Raw genomic sequence first — 23,379 nt, 5'->3', positions numbered from 1 at the left:
GACTTTTTATGATGTTCAAATATTGATATTTTTACCTTTACATGCTATGAAAAATCAACAGGCCACAGTCTTTTGTGTTGTTGTTAGCTGATTTGTTTTATGACATTGTGTAACGGGCGTTAGTCACGTGTGTGGGTCGTCATTGAATGATACTGAGGCAGACACAGAGCATTGGGTGTTGACATGCTGCACAGGTGTGCAGATTTAATAAACACAAGTGCTGACACTAGGGTACCAGCAGTGGTAGCCATAGTGTCACATTTAATAAATAAAACAAAACTAAATAAAGCTAAAAAATAAAAGTTAGCCACACAAATGGTGAGCGCTAGTCCCACTAAAAGGAATATTCCGCTCAAGGAACCTACCCTCTCTATACTGTTTGGGATCGATATTTCCCTAAACCTACTTCTGGGCTCCCGGAGTCGAGGCCTTCTCACGGCGACTCCTGCCTCTTCAATCGGCCTTGGCTGGGCAATGCCTTCACGAGTTTCAAACAGCCTTTCCAAACGGCTGGGCAATGCCTTCACGAGTTTCAAACAGCCTTTCCAAACGGCTGGGCAATGCCTTCAAAAGTTTAAACAGCCTTTCCAAACGGCCTCAACTGGGCAGTGCCTTCACGAGCACTGTCCTGCAGTAGACGAGTTTCGTGTAGTTAATCCCGCCGAGCGGACGCCCTCCTCCTTGATGTAAACACAGCGGCAACTCTCACTCAGCGCCCATCTGTGTAGAAATGACAGTGCAGTAGCCTTGAGCTGTAGCGCAGATGCTTTTTGAGCTCAGTGGAGCCTCCCTGGGATTGCCCCTCAGCCAATCAGCTCAGCGTCAGGCAAGCCTACCTGCTCAATTACTTCCCCAGTAACGCGTCTCCTGTCGCGCGTCCCAGCTGCTTCCATAAAGGCACACATGCACCCAAGAACCAGTGACAGGATCTCCCTGTCACACATTGGTACTGTTGTTACTATTCCTAAAAGGTATAGACAGTGTCGAGCCAGGGGACTTCTTTGACCTGAAAAAAGAAACAAGGACCAGGGGTCACAAATGGAGATTAGATAAAGGGGCATTCAGAACAGAAAATAGGAGGCACTTTTTTACACAGAGAATTGTGAGGGTCTGGAACCAACTCCCCAGTAATGTTGTTGAAGCTGACACCCTGGGATCCTTCAAGAAGCTGCTTGATGAGATTCTGGGATCAATAAGCTACTAACAACCAAACAAGCAAGATGGGCTGAATGGCCTCCTCTCGTTTGTAAACTTTCTTATGTTCTTATGTTCTTATGTTTCATTCTCAATAGAAGCATATATCATGTTTTATTATCATGGTTCCTGCTGAAAGATATTAAATACCATTTGATTAAAACAGCAAGTGAAACATAACTAAGCATGTATATGACATAATAGCGTAGACCAAGTACATTAGTCATCAGGGTAGCAGTGTGGAGTAGTGGTTAGGGCTCTGGACTCTTGATCGGAGGGTCGTTTGTTCAATCCCAGGTGGGGGACACTGCTGCTGTACCCTTGAGCAAAGTACTTTACCTAGATTGCTCCAGTAAAAACCCAACTGTATAAAATGGGTAATTGTATGTAAAAATAATGTGATATCTTGTAACAAATGTAAGTCGTCCTGGATAAGGGCGTCTGCTAAGAGATTAATAATTAATAATAATCTTATTATTGAGTGTTTTAAAGCTATGGATATGCTATAAATATGTTGAATTCAAAGGCACACAATTGTGTGCTGTTTTGAAAGAAGCACATGTTATAGCAAACATGTATTTGCATTTTAGAAAATAGTATTTGCTGCCATGCTAGTTTAAAGAAAGTTTGCAAGGCATACTACAAAGTAATTTTAGATTGTTTCACTTCTGAGGTAATTTCAACTCAGCAGTGTTTACAGGGTCCAAACATGTCACTGTTTGCAAAGCATGTTCATCATTTTGGGGAAGCAACTGGGTGGTTTATGATGAGAAAGAGTGCATTGAAGGGGTGGGGACAGTTTCATACTCCAAGTGAAATGACCTAGGGCAAGACTACATGGAAGGAAGACAGGCAAACAGAGCTTTATTTAACCCAGTATAGTACCAATTATATACAGTGCCTTGCGGAAGTATTCGGCCCCCTTGAACTTTGCGACCTTTTGCCACATTTCAGGCTTCAAACATAAAGATATGAAACTGTAATTTTTTGTGAAGAATCAACAACAAGTGGGACACAATCATGAAGTGGAACGAAATTTATTGGATATTTCAAACTTTTTTAACAAATAAAAAACTGAAAAATTGGGCGTGCAAAATTATTCAGCCCCCTTAAGTTAATACTTTGTAGCGCCACCTTTTGCTGCGATTACAGCTGTAAGTCGCTTGGGGTATGTCTCTATCAGTTTTGCACATCGAGAGACTGAAATTTTTGCCCATTCCTCCTTGCAAAACAGCTCGAGCTCAGTGAGGTTGGATGGAGAGCATTTGTGAACAGCAGTTTTCAGTTCTTTCCACAGATTCTCGATTGGATTCAGGTCTGGACTTTGACTTGGCCATTCTAACACCTGGATATGTTTATTTGTGAACCATTCCATTGTAGATTTTGCTTTATGTTTTGGATCATTGTCTTGTTGGAAGACAAATCTCCGTCCCAGTCTCAGGTCTTTTGCAGACTCCATCAGGTTTTCTTCCAGAATGGTCCTGTATTTGGCTCCATCCATCTTCCCATCAATTTTAACCATCTTCCCTGTCCCTGCTGAAGAAAAGCAGGCCCAAACCATGATGCTGCCACCACCATGTTTGACACTGGGGATGGTGTGTTCAGGGTGATGAGCTGTGTTGCTTTTACGCCAAACATAACGTTTTGCATTGTTGCCAAAAAGTTCGATTTTGGTTTCATCTGACCAGAGCACCTTCTTCCACATGTTTGGTGTGTCTCCCAGGTGGCTTGTGGCAAACTGTAAACGACACTTTTTATGGATATCTTTAAGAAATGGCTTTCTTCTTGCCACTCTTCCATAAAGGTCAGATTTGTGCAGTATACGACTGATTGTTGTCCTATGGACAGAGTCTCCCACCTCAGCTGTAGATCTCTGCAGTTCATCCAGAGTGATCATGAGCCTCTTGGCTGCATCTCTGATCAGTCTTCTCCTTGTATGAGCTGAAAGTTTAGAGGGACGGCCAGGTCTTGGTAGATTTGCAGTGGTCTGATACTCCTTCCATTTCAATATTATCGCTTGCACAGTGCTCCTTGGGATGTTTAAAGCTTGGGAAATCTTTTTGTATCCAAATCCGGCTTTAAACTTCTCCACAACAGTATCTCGGACCTGCCTGGTGTGTTCCTTGTTCTTCATGATGCTCTCTGTGCTTTAAACGGACCTCTGAGACTATCACAGTGCAGGTGCATTTATACGGAGACTTGATTACACACAGGTGGATTCTATTTATCATCATTAGTCATTTAGGTCAACATTGGATCATTCAGAGATCCTCACTGAACTTCTGGAGAGAGTTTGCTGCACTGAAAGTAAAGGGGCTGAATAATTTTGCACGCCCAATTTTTCAGTTTTATATTTGTTAAAAAAGTTTGAAATATCCAATAAATTTCGTTCCACTTCATGATTGTGTCCCACTTGTTGTTGATTCTTCACAAAAAATTACAGTTTCATATCTTTATGTTTGAAGCCTGAAATGTGGCAAAAGGTCGCAAAGTTCAAGGGGGCCGAATACTTTCGCAAGGCACTGTAAGAAAAAATATATGAAAATATGCGTTTGCTAAACATGTTTGTTTTAGATTCAAAACTGCACATGTACCATTTGAAAGTGAACAACATGTATGTTTTTTTTTTGTTAGTTATAACCCCTCCAACAAGTCACATTAAGCTCCAGGATGTGAAGCAAGGCAGTAAATATTCTTAGGAAAATGTGTACTGTATGTAAAGGAATTAATCAGAAGCCTTATCTATAGAGGAAACGGTAACCTGAGAATCTCATTCATACTGCATGTCTGTACACCCAGTAACAGACAACTGTTTTCTGCCATCAATAATAGATGCATGTTCACTAAACAAAGGGGAGCCATACTGTGTACCCAGGGACTTAATAACATAAACAGCTCACATGAAAAATAGCATGACATGCATGCAGGCAATACATAGTAAAACAGTTGCTTTAGTAAAATTTAACTTATGGAGACTTCAGTTGAGCAGATGAAAGAGTTTAGTTATCAGTTTGCTGCGCCCGGGCCTGAAGGAGCTGATGTTTTGAATGTCAGTGTTAAGATCGACACTTCCTGGTCTTTCCAGGACATGGAAGAGGCGAGGATTGAAAGGAGCCAACAGCCTGAAATTCAGCTGGGTCACCAGGATTTCCAGGTCCTCAGACAGCGGGTGAAGGATTTGGAGCGCAGTCTCCAAGACAATGTCAGCAGCTTCACGGAATCAGAGGCAGCCCTTAGAAACAGGTAAACAAGCATGAGTCTTAGTTATTTTGTATTTCTTTATATGATTGACAAGAGGGGAGGGTGTATTTTTACTCCTGCCATTTCCCAGCAGCAAATTGTTTGTGTGCATGCTTTAGGTATTGATAATGGGTCCAGGCACACCATTTTTTTAAATAAAAAAAAGTTTAGATATCCTGGCCTAGTTAGAGTCCACATGTGTGCAACGTCAAAAAGTATTCAAAAAGAGAGACCAGTCTGTGTGCTGTTCATTGCATAAACATGTTTTGAAGATTGATTTGTATGTGTTGACAAACGGTCGTAGCACTGTGCGTACGTAGTTAATCTCATTATTTGCAGTCTTTAATAAACTCCTAGTTTTTTCAAGGAACAAAATTCTGTCTTAATTTCCAAAATGAAAAATGAAAAATAAACAACTTGAGTGTACTTAAGAGACCTTGGATTCTGCTTTTCTGCTTAAAAAAAAAAAAAGGAACTAATTTATGGATGCTCTGGATTCACTCATCAGAATAAAAGAACTGGAAACATCTGAAAAGAACTTCCTGGTTAAGATAGATGATCTCAGGACAAAGACACAGCTACCCATCCTCACCAGATCACGGCAAGAACGGAAACTTCAACATCTACGTGAGGAGATAAGAGCAATGGTAAGGCTTGCTCATTCTGAGCATTTTTATTAACATAGTTTAACAAACTGTTACTGGCGTAATGTTTAAAGCTTTGTTTATTCAGATCACATACAAACACACACACAGTCAGACTGTACTGAACTGTACTGAAGTGAAATATTTTTAAGATAACTATTTTGTTTATCATTGTGCATTGTCAGAGTAATTTGGAACTCCCCACAATTTTCTGATGTTTAAGCTAGATAAGCATTTCCAAAAAACAACAAAAAAAAAAAACCTTACATATTTAACCTGTGCCTTATGCTCTTCTTTGTCCCTTTACTGGTGTTCCAACACCACAACTAAGATATTATTTTGATGACTAGTACTAAAATATGTAGCATTAAAGATAGATGTCTGATTTGCTATCACTAAAGGCAAAACTCTTCTATATACTGTATCTACAGAACAGGGCAGCCTGGACTTGCCCAGTGTCTTTTGCCTTTGTTCTATTCTACCTGGCAAACGTTCTTACCTTTGTACAAAAGGATTCATTCTCCTGGGCAAGTGGTGTTTTCAAGCATATTTTTTACATTACCTTTTGTCACCTGCAAGGGTTAGTGGTATCCTTAACAGCAGTCACATTACCTGTTACATACACACCTGACAATTACAACACATTCCTCCATGTAGTAGCAATTGGATATTTTATTGTATTTACAGGCAGAAGAAAAGGAGAAATCAGACAGGGCCATGAAGGAAAAGCAGCACCGACTGCAGGACAAGATAAAAATAAAGGAAGATGAGATGAAGAAACAGTCTGAGTATTTTGAGCACTACAAACAGAAGCTGCAGCACAAGATGATGCTTCTAAAAGAAAGGGAGCAGTGCCTTCAAAGCCAGGTCTTCAGACTGGAGAAAGACATGATCGACCTCACCGCCACTGTGGCTCTCCTCAGGGCCCAGCTGGAGCGGCACACTTCGGACGCTGCAGCCTCTAGGAAAACCCTGGGATCCATAGAGTTTGATGCAGAGATGACCAGGATGGCCTCCTTCCATGAAGACGGTGAAGGCAGGATTAAAGCCCATATCCACAGCCTCCAGGATGAAATGAACAGTTTGCTGGAAAGGGAGGAAGTGAGCCACAGAGAAAAGAGGGAGCTGCGGGACAGGCTGCAGCAGGCTGAGGAGAACGAGGAGTTTCTGGCTAGGAAGCTGGAGGATTTCCGGTCTCGCATTCACGAACTGAAGCTGTCCGAGAGCAGCCTTCTGGAGGAGGTGGAGGAGCTGCAGGGTGAGAATGAGCTGCTGAAAAGAAAACTGTCCGAGGTGGAAGAAGACCGGCTCTCTAGGGGAGAAGATGCTCAGCAGGTGAAACAGCAGCCTGGGAAACAGGAAGAACTTGACACTGTTGATAATGATGCTGTGGTGAGTGCCATTTGATACATTTTCAATGTAGTTTTGAACTGTAGAGTATAACAGACATGAAGTATATATATATATATATATATATATATATATATATGTATCAGTATCAGATGTTGCACATCCTTACATTGCTTACACAGAACGTGCACGATAATATACATTTTACAAAGGTATACATTTTAAATACAGTAAGTATACTGTACCAGTACAGTGTATAGTAGCTCAAGGTTTTATAGATAAAGTAAAAATTGTAGTTTTAAGTTGGTGTTTTCATTATATTGATGTACCTGCCTATTTTTTCTAGGGTGAATGTGAACTGAAGGAAAAAGAAATTCAACTAAAAGGACTTGGAATGCCACAAAAGGTAAGAATTTATTGTGGTAAAACTGATTATGTCATTTAACATTTTAGTAAGGTGTTTTTTTTTCATTATTTTCCACAAGTTATCTGAGTCTGGTGATAATTAATACAATGTGTCCTCTTGTTCATAGGTATGCCAATTTTACATGTACTGTAGAAAAGGTGGATGTAGTTCATGGTGATCTTTTCCATGCTACTGATATATTTTACAGCCGAGGCTGGAGGTTGTTTGTTTCAAACATGCTGCTATTAAATAGTGAGGGAATTTTTCTTCATCCTCTACTCTCACAAAAATCTTAAATTACAAATACAGCAAGTACCCTATAGGTGTGCTAATATGTTGGCACTAGTTTGATGAAATTCTTTTTTTCAGGTTGTAAAAAATGTAAATATTCATAATCAAAGCTGTACTGAAGAATCATTGAGAAAGTGTTTCAGTGGGAAGGAGATCTCAATTGTAAAAGCTGCTGTGGGACAGAATCCCAGCAGCTGTACAGATACTCAGAGAATAAACGAAGGACTGACTAAAGACTTGGTGTCTCTCCTGGAGACGATACGTCTCTTAGAGCAGCAGGTAGAGGCTGCTGAGGAGGAGAAGCAGCAGGTGCAAAATGAAAAGGATGCACTCCAGCATGAGTACCAACAAGTCATTAGAGAGCATGAGGAGCTGCAACTTAGCTTTGACAAAACATGCTACCAGTATGCAACCAGAGTTCTGGAGCTTGAGAAACTGAGGGACTTGTTTCTTAGAAAACTGTGTGAGGCGGTGCAGGTAACAAGCAGCAAGAGTTTTGAAGTTTAAAGTACTATAATGTTCCATCCCAGCCTTTATTTCAGATTTGCAAAAAAAAAAAAAAAAAGTATATTGATTTACTATATTTTGAAGAAATGCTTAACATTCAACTGATGCTGAAATATTATATTCAATTCAATATTTACATTGGTCTGTGTTTCCATATTCGTATTGCACCTCACAGTTCATTTTACCTTTAAGCGTCATTACTGCCCCAGTGTTGTTCTATAAAGGTCCTAACATTCACAGTTATCAGTGATAATGTGATGCAATGGTGTAGCATTGTATATAATTGTTTTTCAGTGTAAAAGCTGCAGTATTTTATCTGATAGTTTTCATTTCAGTACTGGTGTACTATTAATGTCTGTAAAGCATTGAACCAACATTGGGCTCTTGAATCTGGCTAGACCATTTTGAATTGCAAGCACTTGCCCCAATTCTAGTGCGTAGGAATCACATCTGCCTTTTTGATTTTGAGGTCATATAAAGTACTGTCGCATTATTTCACAATTTGATAATTCACAGATTTGGCTACCAGGAATTTGTTGGTATACTCTACATGTACTGTTATTGAACTTTATAAAGGCTTTCCGCTAATTCATTGCCCTTGATATCACTACATGTCAGAGAGCAAGAAAAACAAAGTGAAAAAGTAATAGCGTAATCTGAAAAAAAAGTTTGTATATTTGTATTAAATTTGTGGTTTATGTAACACTTGGATAGTACAGTATTATAAATACATTATGTGAAGTTTCATTCCACAGGAGCTTAGAATTAAATGTCTTGTAGCACTTACTAGTTGCATGTCTGTTAATACAATATTAACAACTGTTATACAGTGCTATGACTGAAGATTTAAAAACGGTTTCATGTCATGGGATATTTTAATACCACAGATTTATAGCTCAGCTGATTATAATGTTCAAAGTTCAACATAATGCAATAATGTTATTACACAGAGAACGGGGCTCCTAATACTGCATTAAAACCTGTAACACTGCTATGGTGGTCAAAACACTGCTTTTTAATAACTTGCACTTATTAGAGGCTGGAATGGTTTTGTTCTGCAGCATGCTTGTGTGCTGTTTTGTACTGTATGTGTTTCTAGTTTGTATATGAAACACATAACAAAGACTGAGTAGAATATCATTGTGTGGTGATTGTGTTCTGTCTTTAAGACGTATAGAACGCTATATGAATGGGTATGGCTTTAAATAATATTGTAAACACAGAAGCATTAAATGCATTGGACACAAGGCAGTTGCACTGTATATACAAATGCATGTTGTTCTTGACGTGTTGCGTGCTGTATTATAAAGTATCAAACTTGCTTTTTGCTTCTGCACAGCATTACAACTTACATTCTATTTTAAATCCCTTTGACTTTCTTTAGGATTCCTTGAAGTCTAATCAGCTGAATAGACTTTACAACACAATCACAGAGCTCATGGTGAGGAAACTACATTCATCTTTTTTTGGGGGGGGAGGGGAGGAGGCGACAAGAACTTATGAAATATAAATAACATTGTACTGTTTTAAGCTTTTACCTCATCCCAAAGATCTCCAAGTACAGTATTTTTCTCAACAACTAAATCCTTCAGAAAACAAAAATATGTATCTTAAGATCTTTTGGAATGTACCGAATGGATCAAATACCAAAACAGTAGTAAAAGTGAATTGCTCATAGACATAGTACCAAATACCTTACCTGCAGAAACAAAAAGGATAACATTGTATGATGTACTCAGCGATGCTTCAACACCTAAAGAAATATCTGCAATATTTAAAATGTATCTTGGTTCAGTAACAGTTTGCCTCATTAGAAGTATGACATATGCCTGCAAGAGAATCAATATACAATCAATATATTATATTATTTCCTATTTTAAACAACTTAGCTTAAAATAACTTGCAGAATGCATTGCATTCAACCACAAGACACACATCACAAACTGTGATTACTCTTTTTATAAGACTTGCTTTTCTTTGTCTTCCTCAACTGTAGGAAGAGCAGGATTCACAAAGCCGATACAAAGAACTGAGGAGCACTCTAAGCCACCTTCGATCCCAGCTTCAGGTAGTAACAGTGCACTTTATTCTTCTGTATTATACTGTATGTTATCAGTCTTATAAAGTTCTGGCCTCATGATCTATTTTTAAATGTATGATGGTGATTTCCTTTTTAGAAAGGAAAATATCGTAAAGGGGATTACATATGCGTTTGGCAAACTGGGATATGATATTGAAGCACTTTGCTGTGGCACAATTGAGTTATAACTTGTGTTGAAATATTGAATTTGAAAGAGCTGTACAGTATGTGTTTTATAGGAAACTTTACCCAGCTCCTGAAAATCACATGAGTCTAACTGGGTAGTTAAGCAGGTATTTGAATGCAGCATTCAAATTAATTTAAGCAATTTAATGGGTAAATGTCTTAATTTTGCCATAAGTCAAGTTAAAATAATACTGTTGTTTTCCCTTAGACTGGGGACATCATCTTCAGAGAGGAGCTGCTCCAGTTGAAGTGGGAGGCTATACTGGATCCATCTCGCAACAAAGCAATTCAGACCCCTTCACTGATACAGTGCATCAAGGAAGCAGTTACCATTGCAAGTAGGCTATGTTCAATGTCTACTATTGTTACACTTAGCATGTACATTATTTTGTCTGATACTCTGATATTGCATAGTATATACAGTTTTTGTACAGTACACACTTATTATGGATTCACTCATTTGAAATGGGCTCCAATGTCTCTTGATTAGTTCCAGATAGCAATGTGATGAAAATTATTATTGTTTCTTTTTCTTCTGTATTCCAATTAAATTACTGTAGATCAAAAAAAAGATTAAAAAAAAGGATTTTTCCCATAGTCATAACAATCCAAGCATATCTGTATCTGTTATAATGATAGTGATTTGCACAACCACATCCAGTCTGTCATCGCCAAAATCAATAGGCGCTGAGAACACTAAATGCATGTTACAGGATATCAGGATAATATTTAAGCATGCCTGTGATGGAATGTGCTGGGTGCTCAGAAATTCTTTATTAAAAAGATTTCCAACCTTGCTTTTTTTTTGTTCAATTTCGTTACAGGATTGGTTCCACAGTATGGAAATACAAACCTGTGTGCCTGTGAGGGTTTGCTGGAGCCGACTCTTATCCCGTTCTTGGAAAACAACTCGTGTGTCTTTGCAGATGTCATGCAAGCTGTCCGTTGTGGGGATTTAGAGCAGGCAAGTCCCTGAATCACTTTATGCTTTGCCTTCAGGTTGAACTTACACAAAAGATCATCAAGGCAATTGAGAAAAGAAAGTGTAAAAAATACTGTTCCAGAACAACGCAGTCAAAACATCGCTGCTCCAAGAAACATTCAAATGTTGGCCAGTAATCACAAAAAAAAAAAAACCTGTGAGACGCTGTTTAAATATTATATAATGTGAATTCATTACATTTGGAAAAATGTTTACATTTAAAAAGGACAGGGTAACACTTTAAAATAAGTGTCTATAATTACAGTGTTCCTACTGATTTCAAATGAAATTCCTATTGAATTCAAAAGTCACAAGTATGAGTTCATGACATACTTTTCATGACTTCATAACATTTAATACACATGAAATAATCATGAACAGACACTTATTTTAAACTGTTACCAAGGACAGAAATATAAACCATTATTCCAATAGTGCAGGTAACGAAATTAAAGATATATTCAACATGTTCAGTATGTTGTAATTTTATTTTTTATTGTGTACTACTTTTTACTATTGTTACAGGTCAATCTATACCTCCAGAGGCCAGACATTCAAACAAAACTGTCATTGTTACTTGGATCATCTCCAGAGCAAGACAGTAAAAGACTGTCAACATTCTGGATGAATAATTCTACCCAAAGAGTCCAGGAAAATGAAAATGAAAATGAAGACATACCTCCCTCAGCCCAGAAGGACACTATAGGGATCCAACCACAACCTGACCTGTTGGAGCTTGTAAGCCACAAAATTCAGAATACCAAGTCAGACTTCATTTCCCTAGTCACAAAAACGCTAGATGTTGATTGTAACAATATGGACAACAATCACATCGCCAGTGACTCTGTTCATGGGTCTCATAGTTTTATGATGCTAAAATCTCCAACACCAAATACAGAGTCTCCAACACTGAATATAGAATCTCAAACAAATATAGAATCCCTCAAAGAAATTATTCTGAACCTTGAATCTGAAGTACAATGTCTACAAAATGAGAAGACAGACTTGGAAAACAGCTTACGCAGTAAAGACGGTCTGATACAAAAAACATCTGAGGAGAATGCCAAACTAGAAGAAAATCTGAGGTTGGCTGAGCAACAAGTTCAGTTGTTTTCCCAGGAGCTGGAAGCTGTAAAAGGGGAAAGCGATTTAAAATTGGAAACAACTAAAAATAACTGGAGACAGGAAAACAAAGTTCTGGGGAGACAGAACGAGGAGCTTCTCAATCAGATTGCGATACTAGAAGCAAATCTTCAGAGCCAGGTGGTTAAAATGCATGAGGAGAACATTCAGCATCAGCAATACCTTCTCAGACTAGAGGATGAGAAAAAACAGAGCTCCTTCTTAATTTCAAAGCTACAAGAAAATATGGAAGAGAAGGCCAAGGTGATTGTTGCCCTACAGGAATGCTCAGCGGAGATTACTCGAGTGCAAGCAGACAATGCGCAGCATCAGCTGAACATTTCTAAACTGGTAGAGGAGAAAAAACAGAGCTCTCCCGTAATGTCAGGCTTACAGGGAAACCCAGATAAGAGTTCTGAGGTGATTGTTGGTCAGCCGAAAGAGCTAAAAGAAAGCTCTGAAGAGATCCTTTGCTTGCAAAACGAGAGTGTTCAGCATCAACAGAACCTTTCCTTGCTAGAGGGTGATAAAAAACAGTATTCTGACTCAATTTCAGAGCTACAAGAAAAAGTGGAGGGGGGTACGAAGGTGATTGTTGATCTACAGAAAGAGCTGAAAGAAAGCTCTGGTGTGATCATTCATCTGCAAGAAGAGATCAGTCATTACCAGCAGACCATTTCCAAGATGGTCGAAGAGAAAAAGCAGTGCTCCTATTCTATTTCAGAAATGGAAGAGAGTACTAAGGTGATTGCTGAGCTCAAAGAAGCCTGTGGAGAAAGTGTTTGTGTGCAAGAACAGAGCCTACAGAATCAGCAGAAGCTTTCCAAGGTAGAGGATGAGAGAAAACAGTGGGGCCTCAGAAATGCAGAGCTACAGGAACAGATAAAAGAGGGTTCTGATGTGATTGTACATCTAAATAAATCCCTAGAAGAACCCCTGGGAGAGATCATTCATCTACAAGAAGAGAATAATCAGCAGCAGCAGATCATTTCAAAGCTTGTGGTTGAAAACAAACAGCACTTCCAAACAATTTCAGAGCTGCAGAAAAATATGGATGAGAGCAGTGAGGTGATTGTTAACCTAAAGAAATGGCTGCAGGAAAGCTCTGTGGAGATTACTCGTCTGCAAGTAGAGAACGTCCAGTATCAGCAGAACATTTCGAATCTGATGGAGGACAAAAAACAATGCGCTCTTACAATTTCAGGACTACAGGAAAAGATGGGAGAGAGTTCTGAGGTGATTGCTAACCTACAGAAAGAGCTAAATGAAAACCATAAGGAGCAAAAGCATCTTCTAGCAGAGAACGCTCAGCAATTGAAGAAACTTTCCATGCTGGAAGATGAGAAAAAACAGTGTTGTTACACAATTTTAGGGCTACAGAAAAAGATGGAAGATAGCTATCAGATTGTTGATCTGAAGAAAGAGCTAAAAGAACGCTCTGGAGCAGTCATGTGTTTGCAAAATGAAAACGCCCAACATCTTCAGAACATTTCTAAGCTAGTGGTTGAGAATAAACAGTGCATCAACACAATTTCTGCATTGCAAAAAAAGGTTGAAGAGAGCTCCAGTCTGATTGCTGAGCTTGAAAAGGCCCTGAAAAAAAGTTCTGGGGAAATCGTTTGTCTGAAAGAGGAGAACTCTGAAGTTTCACTAAAAATGAACACCCTCATTGAAGAGAAAGAGAATTGTGTTCAAAAGCTCTCTGAACAGAGAGAAGAGATGGAAAAAAGCTTCAAGGTACTATCTGAGCTCCAAGGCGAGAAAGAGCACTGTCTCCAGAAAATATCTGAACTAGTAGAAGCCAATAAAATGATTGAGCATGAAGTTCTGAAGCTTAAAGAAGAGAAAGAAATATATTCTCAAAAACTTTTAGATCTGCAAGTGGAAAATGAGAGAGGCAAGCAGACAGTGAGTTGCCTACAAGAACAGAAAAGAGATTTGGAAAGACAAATGGGTGTCATTCAGAGAGATGAAAGCATCAGTGCCGAAAATAGGGAACTGAGAGAAAGAGTTTTAGTTTTGGAAGACTGCAAAAAAATAAATATGGATGAGACTGTAAGAGGGCTGAAGGGTGAAGCTGACAGATTAATGAGAGACAATGAGCTGTTGTTGGACCGAATCGACAACCTAGAATTGAACCAAGCGGCAGAGGTGAAGATAAATCTGGAACAAGCTCACCGAGAAAAAGAAATACTGCTTCAAAAAGTAAACATATTAGAAAAGAAATCTGCAGAGCAAAGTAATAAAAAGGTGAAAGTAGATAAAGCATGCCAGGTTGCAAGGAGTAGTTTACTAGCAGTTAACCAAGAAGAGCAAAGAGAATATGTGGGAGCCCCTTCCCATAAGGCAGAGGACAATGCAATATCATCAAACTCAGAAAATGCACTGCAGAAAAAGGACTTAATCTCATCCAGGAATGAAGTGGATGGTGATGTCACACACACAAAAAAGTGGATGTTGATGTCATACAAAACTGGGAATCTGGAAAATACTATCCAGGTAATGAGAGCCTAGACTGGATTGAACTTTGTTTTTCAGTAACAGTTCTTTTATGACATTAAATCACTCTTTATTTATTTATTTATTCTCTTATGCATTTTTCTAGTCTCTTGATTGCACAGTGGCTCTACTGCACTTTCTTATTTAGTGTGGAGAATATCTGATTATCATAGGTATGACCAAAAAGAGTTTCTGCTTATACAGCAATTATCTTGAAAATGCCATTGTGTTTAGGTCTGCAACCCCACACAGTTTTCTATTTTTTTTTTTTACATATTTTCAGTCCAGGTTGAAACTATCACTGCCATACAGTACGGTAGCAGTACAGCACAGTGTAAACGTAGGTTCACATTGTGAATATGTCGCACCAATTCAGAAATTACATAGCCATAGCTATAAAATAATAAGATAAAGTTGTTTCTGTTGGCTTTGTTGAAGGCGACAGCTTGTGTTTCTGCAACATAATGCAGGTAGCCATCACATGGCTTAACATTTTCCATTTAACAGGAGCAGCCTGGAGTGACTGAAGAAGACATTGATTTGAAAAAGCAGCTTGAAAGAACAGAAACAAAACTGAGGGAATCCCGGGGGGAGTTAGAAAAAACAAAGGCTGAGGTAGGCTTATACAGGAAAAATAGTAAATATTGGGAAGTATTAGATCCAGGGAAATAAAACTTAACAAGCAGCTTTTCTATTATGTCTTTTAGGCACAGAAGTGGTACAAAGACCTGGGTTTTGCAGAGTCGAAACGGGAGGATGCTGTGAAAAAATTGTCCCAGGCAGTGAATGAAGTTAAGAGAATGAGGGAAGCTTCAAAAGATTCAGAAATTATGAAAAATGAGAATGTTAAACAAAGAGATAAGGTATTAAGACTTAATAAAAAAGAGACTATCTGAACAATTTTAAAATGTTAGAGTGAACTATTGAAGCAAGCAAGACTAGATATACTTCTATTGTAACATGTGATCTTTTTTCACTTCATATGCAATAGTCTTGGAGTACATATATTTATTCCTAATATTTTTGCTGGTGCTGTAGAATAGATTTATTTTAGTTTTTTTTTTGTTGTTTATTTAGCAGACGCCTTTATCCAAGGTGATTTACAGAGACTAGGGTGTGTGAACTATGCATCAGCTGCAGAGTCACTTACAATTACGTCTCACCCGAAAGACGGAGCACAAGGAGGTTAAGTGACTTGCTCAGGGTCACACAATGAGTCAGTGGCTGAGGTGGGATTTGAACCGGGGACATCCTGGTTACAAGCCCGTTTCTTTAACCACTGGACCACACAGCCTCCTAAATGTCTCACATTGGATCCACCATCTGTAGCCCAATGATCTCTTAAAGCTGTAAGAATAATCCAGCACTTGGGTGGGAGGGGGGTTCAAGTTTGAACTAGCATCGGGGTATCAGGTTTCTTTTGTAAAATGAGTCGCATTTATTATGCGTGTGCTACCACATACATGTTTACATAATCTATGCTTTCATGGCATAATGGTCCCTTCTGTTAATAAAAGTGGCTATCAGTAATTATTTTGTGTTACAGTTGGTGGTTTGATGTTTGGGAAATGTAATTCACATTATTTATATTGTATTGTGTACCTGTATTTTCAAAATCAGAAAAGATTGTTCTAGTTCAATAGTAGATAGTAAAACTGTAGTTTAAAAAATCCAGCATGGAATTACCTAAATGGTTGGTAATCATAACAGGGAAACTATATAACATGGTGAATAAGGAGTTAGTGATACAAATAACACAGTACAACAGCTACTAATTACTGCTTCTAATAATGGTGGTGAAAATACATTTCAGATAAGCAAATTGACAAACAGAATCCAAGAACTGGAGGATCTACAGATAGATGCCTTGGCACATGAACAGCACATTTTAACATTACAATCCCAGCTCAAAGACCAGGCAGCTTTGGAGAAGAGTCTTCACGATTTACAGGACAAACTTGTACAGCTAAAGACACAACTTAGTGTACAGGTGAGAAAAGAGGAAACATACCCAACAACTTACACCCATTGTGATTTTCCTTTAGTTGTTGTTTGGGGCTGATGGCCCCATGAGCTTACTTGCTTTCTTACACCATTTTTTTGTTTTTAATTGTGTAGCAGATTGAAAAACCTTTTTCTGCTTGAATGGTCATTTTTATTGTTTATTATGTAAAGAATGTTTGCAATATAATTAACAGACCGATGTTTTCTTTTGTGTTTGTATATCAGTCTTCTGTTGGAAATGATTTGAGAGCAGAGAATTGTGCTCTGAAAGACAAGCTCAGCCATATGGAAGAATGGAGCAGTGCGGTCAAGGGTCTGAAGTCTAGATACGATGCAATGAAAAACCAGGTAACACATTAACACTGGACCTTGTGTTCATGATTATACACTACCCTTGCTGTGTAAGACTGGTCAGTTATCTGGAGATTACCCCATAATTATACAGTATATAGGCAGCATATTTACTAAAATAAAAACAGAGCAACATGGGTCTCAAAGGTCAGTCTCATGAGCAGGGTTGGAAGCAAAATCTATTTGTTTGAACAATAGCAATTAGAAATCGAAATAAATTGTTCCTAATCACAAAGGTAACTTCTGTAAATGTCGTCGTCCTCCCCCTTGACGTGACCCCCCCCAACCCCCGCCTCACGGGGTAAAAAAGGGAATGAGGGGAAGATCATTTGATCGTCACAATTTTTTTTACCTTGACATTAGACAATTAAGAATAATGTTGACTGTGTTATTCTCAGTTTGATGAGCTTGAAAGGAAGAAAACAGAAGCGGAATTAGATGTGGCCCCGTTAAAGGTAAGCTTATGAGAAACGGCTACAGATTCAAGAGGAGTCCTCTATAGCACTTACTTTTTTAATAACAAGTTTTTCATTAGCACCATTAATTCGAACATGAAATCTATCAAGGAGTGCTAAAATCCCTGTGGTGAATCTGTGTATATTTGTCTGCTTCCCTGTCTGTCAGGTTTACTGCATCAGAGATACATACAGTGGCTTCCATTCGCAGGATTAGTTGTGGGATGCTCAACATGCTCAGCAAACGATTGTATAACTGATAAAATTAGCCTTGATGCAAAAACAAGTTTTGCTACAGAATAGGATCTGGATTCTACCTTCAGTAGGGTGAAAGGACTGAGGGAATAAATAAGGAGATAATCCGACAGAAGTATTGAAGAGTGCTGATAGATACAATACAGTTACTTAGGGGCAGGATAAGGTAATTTTTTTAATTATTTGTATGCCAATTTGTCTTTATTTCTGACCCTATTTGTTTTCTGCAGGCCAAGCTGGCGTGCATAGTGCAGAAATGTCATGACAGGAACAGCCTGATCATTCAGATGGTCAGGGTGCTGCGCAGACATGGTGTGATCGACCTCAGTCTGATTGAAGAGGCCGAGGACCTGGTGAATGACACCGCACTGTTTGAGTACTCCAAGGCTTTTAGTGCTGCACACGGCAGTCAGGTAAAGAATGAATGATCCTAATGTGCACAGCAAATTATGCTTTTTATCACAGACACTTAATTAACATCCAGTAATACTATAGATTTAAATTGCACCTGTCTGTTAGTTTCATGATGGAATTAAAAGCAGCTAATCTGTCTCCAGTATTGGAGTATTTTGGTGTAAAATAAAAATAAAACAAATACCCATAATTTAAATTGTACAATAGGCAGGATTCATTTAAAAGTTTTGAAGCCTATTTCCAACCCACTCTAACAAAAGCTTCAAAGCACAAACAGATTGTATGTAAACTGATTAGGTTTGATATGTTACAGTTTGCTTTATTTTTTTTACTCAGGGATGTTTTCCAGCAATTAACATGGCCTGTAATTTTTTTAGGACTTTTATGAAGATGTATGGGTCAACGAAAAGATGAATGAAAAAGAAGGTGAGAAAATACATTTACAAAGAGGCTAAATGGGAAAGGGGGTTTCACTTTCAATTCAAGTGCTAGCGACAGTCTGAGCCAGGATAGGCTTTGGGCTTTGATTATAGAACACCAATTATATAATTATAGAACTGAAGTTTTTGGAAATGATGAATAGCAACAAAAAAACAACACTGTACACTCGTGATTATTTTCAGAATACATTCCTGGCCACAATTATATGTTTTTTAAAAGCGGTAAATGTGCATATGGCCCCATGCTGTATGTGAATGCTACAGTATAAATGCAAGTTTCATTTAATGTAAGTAAGAACAAACATCAGCATGTCAATTTGTTCTGTAATTGTTTCTGAGGTGAAGCAAGGGCTTTCAACAGCCAGAGAGCTGTGTGTATTTAAGTAAGAACATCCAGACTGAAACAGCAGTAATAATAATATAAACAGCAATGAGCAGATCCCATACGTATTAAATAAAATATTTACTCACTGATGGAATGTTGAAAGCCATTCGATTGCTGTATTTTTTATGTTAAAATAAAAAGATCAAAGTGAAAGTTAGCTGCAATACTGCAATGCTCTCTTGATTACCGGGTCAATGAATGCCTATTTGTTTCAGGTTTTCTGCAGAGTTCCCTCTCCAGTGGCAGGGGGAGCCTCCCAGATCTGGACGGGTCTCTGAATTACAGATCCTGTGTAGCCAAAGCTGATTTTACCCCTTCCCCTGACATGCCAAGGACAGTGCTGCCAACTGTAAGACTTTCTTCATGTGTGTATACTACTAAAGGTTACCCTTGAAAAACATTGAGGGTTGAAAATCTCAATGTTAGTCATCCCTAACTTCAAACTCATAAATCATAAAATACAGTAAATCACGTATATTAAAAAAGGTTTCATGTGCACAGTACAGTATATATGTGCAGGATATCAGGGTTATGCATATTTTTTCTGCCGCTAAGCTTTTAAAGCTAAACTGATACATTATAGCTCACACTCTTCTGCTGAGTCTGAAATAACCATACATGTTTGTTTGGAGCCTGCAGCCAGGATAACACAGTGCTTGAATGCAATGTACACAGCACAGAAAAAGGGTTAAATTAAAATATAGATTACTTCCAAGTTCAGCAGCTTATTACAAAGATCAGAGAAAGTGCTTAGTGTTTTCAGGTTTAAAAAATAGCACATGAAGAGTGTGTGTATGTACAAAGAGGCTGATGTAATCCACTTCAGTTACGTTACAATAAACACTTAATTCGTAACATTAGTAGTACATGCCAATGGGGTATCATTGACCAGATAAGAGGCCCAGAGAGAGCCAATATGCCACTTCTCAATGATGGATCGATTGATTGGCAAAGCTAATTACTCAGAATTTAAATGATTTCCCATGTATCAACTTAGCTATATCATCCAATACATTTCTAAACTCTGTCAGCAAATAAAGTCAACCTGGATTAACCAGTCGCCAAAAATCCAGTACATGTTAGTTCAGGTGACTATAAAAAAAAATGTGTACTGCATTGATCAAAGTAAAATGGGTGAAAATGTTGCACAAAGTTATTTGGTAAACAATTGAATTGCAGTTTGGCATATAGACCTGCACTGTACACTTTTTAGGTTGTTTTAAAAAAAAAAAGTGTCTTTTGTTATTGCAGCTGCCTCTATCTGCTGGGGAAGCAGTCCAGGTCACAGGCATGCCAGACAGTCATGGGCTATACCATGCAGAAGTGAAGGGAGAGGTGGGGCTGGTACCAGCTTGCTTTTTGGAAGAGGGGGGTGGCCTACATGAAGTGTACATGCCTCGTAGCAAGTGTGCCAGTCCAAGCCCAAGGTTAACTAGTCCAGAGAGGATCATACACCTGCATCAGCAGCTGCACCAATCACATCGCAGCAATTACCAGGTCAATAAATCTTTTAATAGAATGTGCGTCATTACACTGGGTACTAGCTCCTTTTAGAGTAATTGTTTTAAGTCTTCAGAAAAGTCCTGCTTGGCTGTTATGCATGCTGGAACAGAACATGTGGAGTCCACCTGGGCTTTTGTATATTTGCATTTGTGTGTCTACACTGAATGGTATGTCTTGAGTTTTGTGCAGCTGTACATGTATCTGTGGTTCTTTTGTGTATATAGTCAAAATAGAACCCCATTGACTTGATATTTAAAACGGTCTAACCCAATCCCTAACCCTCACCCTGACCTCATTGAACCACAAGGTGACGGCATCCTAATCTATACACTTTTCTGCCAAAAAATGAAATCAGCTGGCTATGCTCTGGGACATTGATCAGCCCATGGAAGATTGGAGTCCCTGTTGTTTTTTTTTCAATCTCTGGGCTTGTCTTGATAGTGTCACTGTCAGGAAGAATGGCATCCACCATAATACTCAAGTTCACCTAACATGTAAAACCTGAGTATCTATAGAATGAACTTGACTGACCTCTGTAGAAAAGGAGACCTAGTCTACAAAGCTGTGTATTCTGTTTGAGGCTTTGGACGAAAGTGGTTCCCCAATACCTAAGGAGACCACCATGTAAATTGGTAGCTATTCAACTTGTAAAACAATTACATTTTCTTCTACTGGTTGTATTTCAGGTGGCCTCATCTGCTACTTCTGAATCCAATTCTGAGACAGACCGCAGTACTCTCTCCACCCCCTGTCTAGTCCAAGATGGCACATCCCTCCCTACAGGAACACAGGTCAAGAATGAACTGGAACAACCTGGCTGCGCCATTCGCTCTCAGACAAGGGGGGACGTGCAGAGTCCAAACAGTGATGACCAAGTGAAGGGTCAGATTAATGAGCCAAGTGGAAGATATAACAACCAAGCTAGGAGAGATGCAGGATTCGAACTTGATGACACATGGCTCTCTAGGGAGAATGCAGATTGCTCACACTCAGCAGCAGCAAGGAGCAATTTGTCAGACTTTTCATTACTAAACAACACCCAAGGGAAGGATGTCAAGGGGGCAAGGTCCAGTAAAGTACTCATGAAAGGAGCTATAGGAGTAAAGCAAGGTAAAAAAAATACGAGAAATGCAATACAGTACCTTAGACTTGTATGATGTATTTGAACACTGACTTACATGTTAATATGACTATTAAAGTTCTGTATGGTGTTTGTACAAACAGTATCATGATAAAAAGCAAATGCCTGAAACGTATGACAATTGTCATAATAAATTGGTGAGTTAAATTAATAAAACCAAACTATATTAATTAATTTTTAAGATACACAAAAAATAGCCAGGCAACACTGTAATGTAATGGTAATATCTGACATATCTTTAATAGCTAAGTGAATCTGATTGTCATGCTGTATAATAGCAGAGAGTGGAAAGACTAGACATATTTACAGCTTAAGCACTCTATTCCAGTCATGATTTTGTAGACAATGAGAATGTAATCTTCTCGAGTCCTTGCTAAAAGCTCTTATAGCTGTGCTTTAGTGGCACATGCCCTGCTATCCACCCTAGAGCTATTGTGTGCTTCCTGTGAAGCTCAATTTGATGTGTACTGGTTTCATACAAGGAGTTGTGTGAACATGCCCCCTGTCTTTGTGTCTTCAGCTGGCCTGTCAGAATCCATTAGTACACATTAGTAAATGCAATATGGAAAGGACCCAATGCATGGTTTGATTCATAAACAAAATCAATTCTAGAAACATTAATATTTGTGATATTCAATTGTCATGTTTATTTATCAGACCGGTAAATGCATAATGTTGTACTTGTTCCAGTAATAAGGGATATTGCTTTTTGTACAGGATACTAGTTTATAGTACAATGTTTAGAGTTTTTGGAGTAGTTTTAGGTGTAATTGCCTTGTAAATCTACCAAGCTATAAATAATTAAGCTTAAAAGTGTATCCATGCATGTATCCACAGTAGACAGTAGAAATATTACAGTTTATCCTAAAATAATTGTTTGCAGCTTACAATAAACTCAACTAAGTACTGAAGTAACACTCACTATTCATTAATTATTCTTACATTGGTAAATTGTAAGAACTACTTTTTTTAATTTATATTTGTATTACCTGTGAATAGGTGGCCGTTAGACTGGCAATTATGGTAAAGTTCACTCTGTTACTGTGATTTTACAGGGGAGCAAAGGTTTTAAATGCTTGGAAATCTATTAAATTCTACTCATGTTGGCTGTTCCTGCAACATTTACTACATTAGTCATTTAACCAATATAGACTTTGGCTGGTAACTCTGAAGACATTAATTTGCTTATACTACAGCCTTGCCTTGGGTAGCTTTATATGAAAACTGTATCAAATTAAATTAATCGTTGTTGACTCACAATAGTGGCTTGCATATCCTGTACAGCTTAGTTTTTCACAAGTAAACCACTTTCTGGTGATGCTTATTGGGTTGCGGTGGTAAGTTTCTGAGCCATCAAGATGTGGCCAATCCATGAGCCAATAACCACTTATATGTTTTCGCTGGTATCTCTGATAATGCTGATTCATTGACTCCTTTGGTTTCATTCTGGAATCTTTGTTGGTCAATTTAATTAAAAACTGGCTGAGCGATTTATAATCCCTAGGTGATATTTCTGAGATCATGAAGACAGTGTTTTGTTGTACCCTTTGAATATTTTTTACACCATCTATATGTGGTTTTCCTTAAAACATTGATGCAATCATAAAGCATAGTTTTATCCAGCCATGTTTGCTTAAGCCTAATGCAGCATGTAAACTCAGTATTTGAAATATACATTCACATTTTTTGGAATAGAATGCATGTTTCTTTTTTTATCAATAAATGGAATTCTATTGTCTTGAAAGTTCCCTAACATAAATCAAGTAGAATTATTATTTTTTTTTTTTTTAAAGCACTTTTTCTTTATTCAGCTCCCTTGCAGAAATGCATTTGGATGCTGCATCATTGCTTCAGACAGTTGCAGGCACTTCCAGCAGTGATGTGATTCATCACAGTGGTGCACAGAAAGAGGGAGCTGTTTTTATGTTTC

The 23,379-nt window shown here is 38.3% G+C and overlaps 1 protein-coding gene across 3 annotated transcripts in view; it reads left to right on the top strand.

Annotated features, from left to right (window-relative positions):
* Positions 1 to 23,379, top strand: part of LOC117421228 (centromere protein F-like) — a 42,371-nt gene that overhangs the window by 2,016 nt on the left and 16,976 nt on the right. For 2 of the 3 annotated variants that reach the window (XM_034920738.2, XM_034920736.2), the window contains exons 2-20: positions 4,280 to 4,437; positions 4,943 to 5,081; positions 5,766 to 6,470; positions 6,775 to 6,834; positions 9,017 to 9,073; positions 9,629 to 9,700; positions 10,107 to 10,236; positions 10,723 to 10,862; positions 11,406 to 14,501; positions 15,009 to 15,116; positions 15,209 to 15,364; positions 16,315 to 16,491; positions 16,731 to 16,853; positions 17,255 to 17,311; positions 17,797 to 17,979; positions 18,358 to 18,406; positions 19,021 to 19,154; positions 20,057 to 20,302; positions 20,995 to 21,418. In XM_034920738.2, coding sequence (XP_034776629.2) covers positions 4,280 to 4,437; positions 4,943 to 5,081; positions 5,766 to 6,470; positions 6,775 to 6,834; positions 9,017 to 9,073; positions 9,629 to 9,700; positions 10,107 to 10,236; positions 10,723 to 10,862; positions 11,406 to 14,501; positions 15,009 to 15,116; positions 15,209 to 15,364; positions 16,315 to 16,491; positions 16,731 to 16,853; positions 17,255 to 17,311; positions 17,797 to 17,979; positions 18,358 to 18,406; positions 19,021 to 19,154; positions 20,057 to 20,302; positions 20,995 to 21,418 — 6,214 coding nt within the window. Of the gene's footprint in view, positions 1 to 4,279; positions 4,438 to 4,942; positions 5,082 to 5,765; positions 6,471 to 6,774; positions 6,835 to 9,016; positions 9,074 to 9,628; positions 9,701 to 10,106; positions 10,237 to 10,722; positions 10,863 to 11,405; positions 14,502 to 15,008; positions 15,117 to 15,208; positions 15,365 to 16,314; positions 16,492 to 16,730; positions 16,854 to 17,254; positions 17,312 to 17,796; positions 17,980 to 18,357; positions 18,407 to 19,020; positions 19,171 to 20,056; positions 20,303 to 20,994; positions 21,419 to 23,379 lie in introns of those variants that run through there. The other variant, XR_004663387.2, reaches the window with a different exon arrangement.

This window comes from Acipenser ruthenus, chromosome 1 (assembly GCF_902713425.1).
Source record: "Acipenser ruthenus chromosome 1, fAciRut3.2 maternal haplotype, whole genome shotgun sequence".
Lineage (NCBI taxonomy): Eukaryota > Metazoa > Chordata > Actinopteri > Acipenseriformes > Acipenseridae > Acipenser > Acipenser ruthenus.
This window is presented reverse-complemented; position numbering and strand designations above follow the sequence as displayed.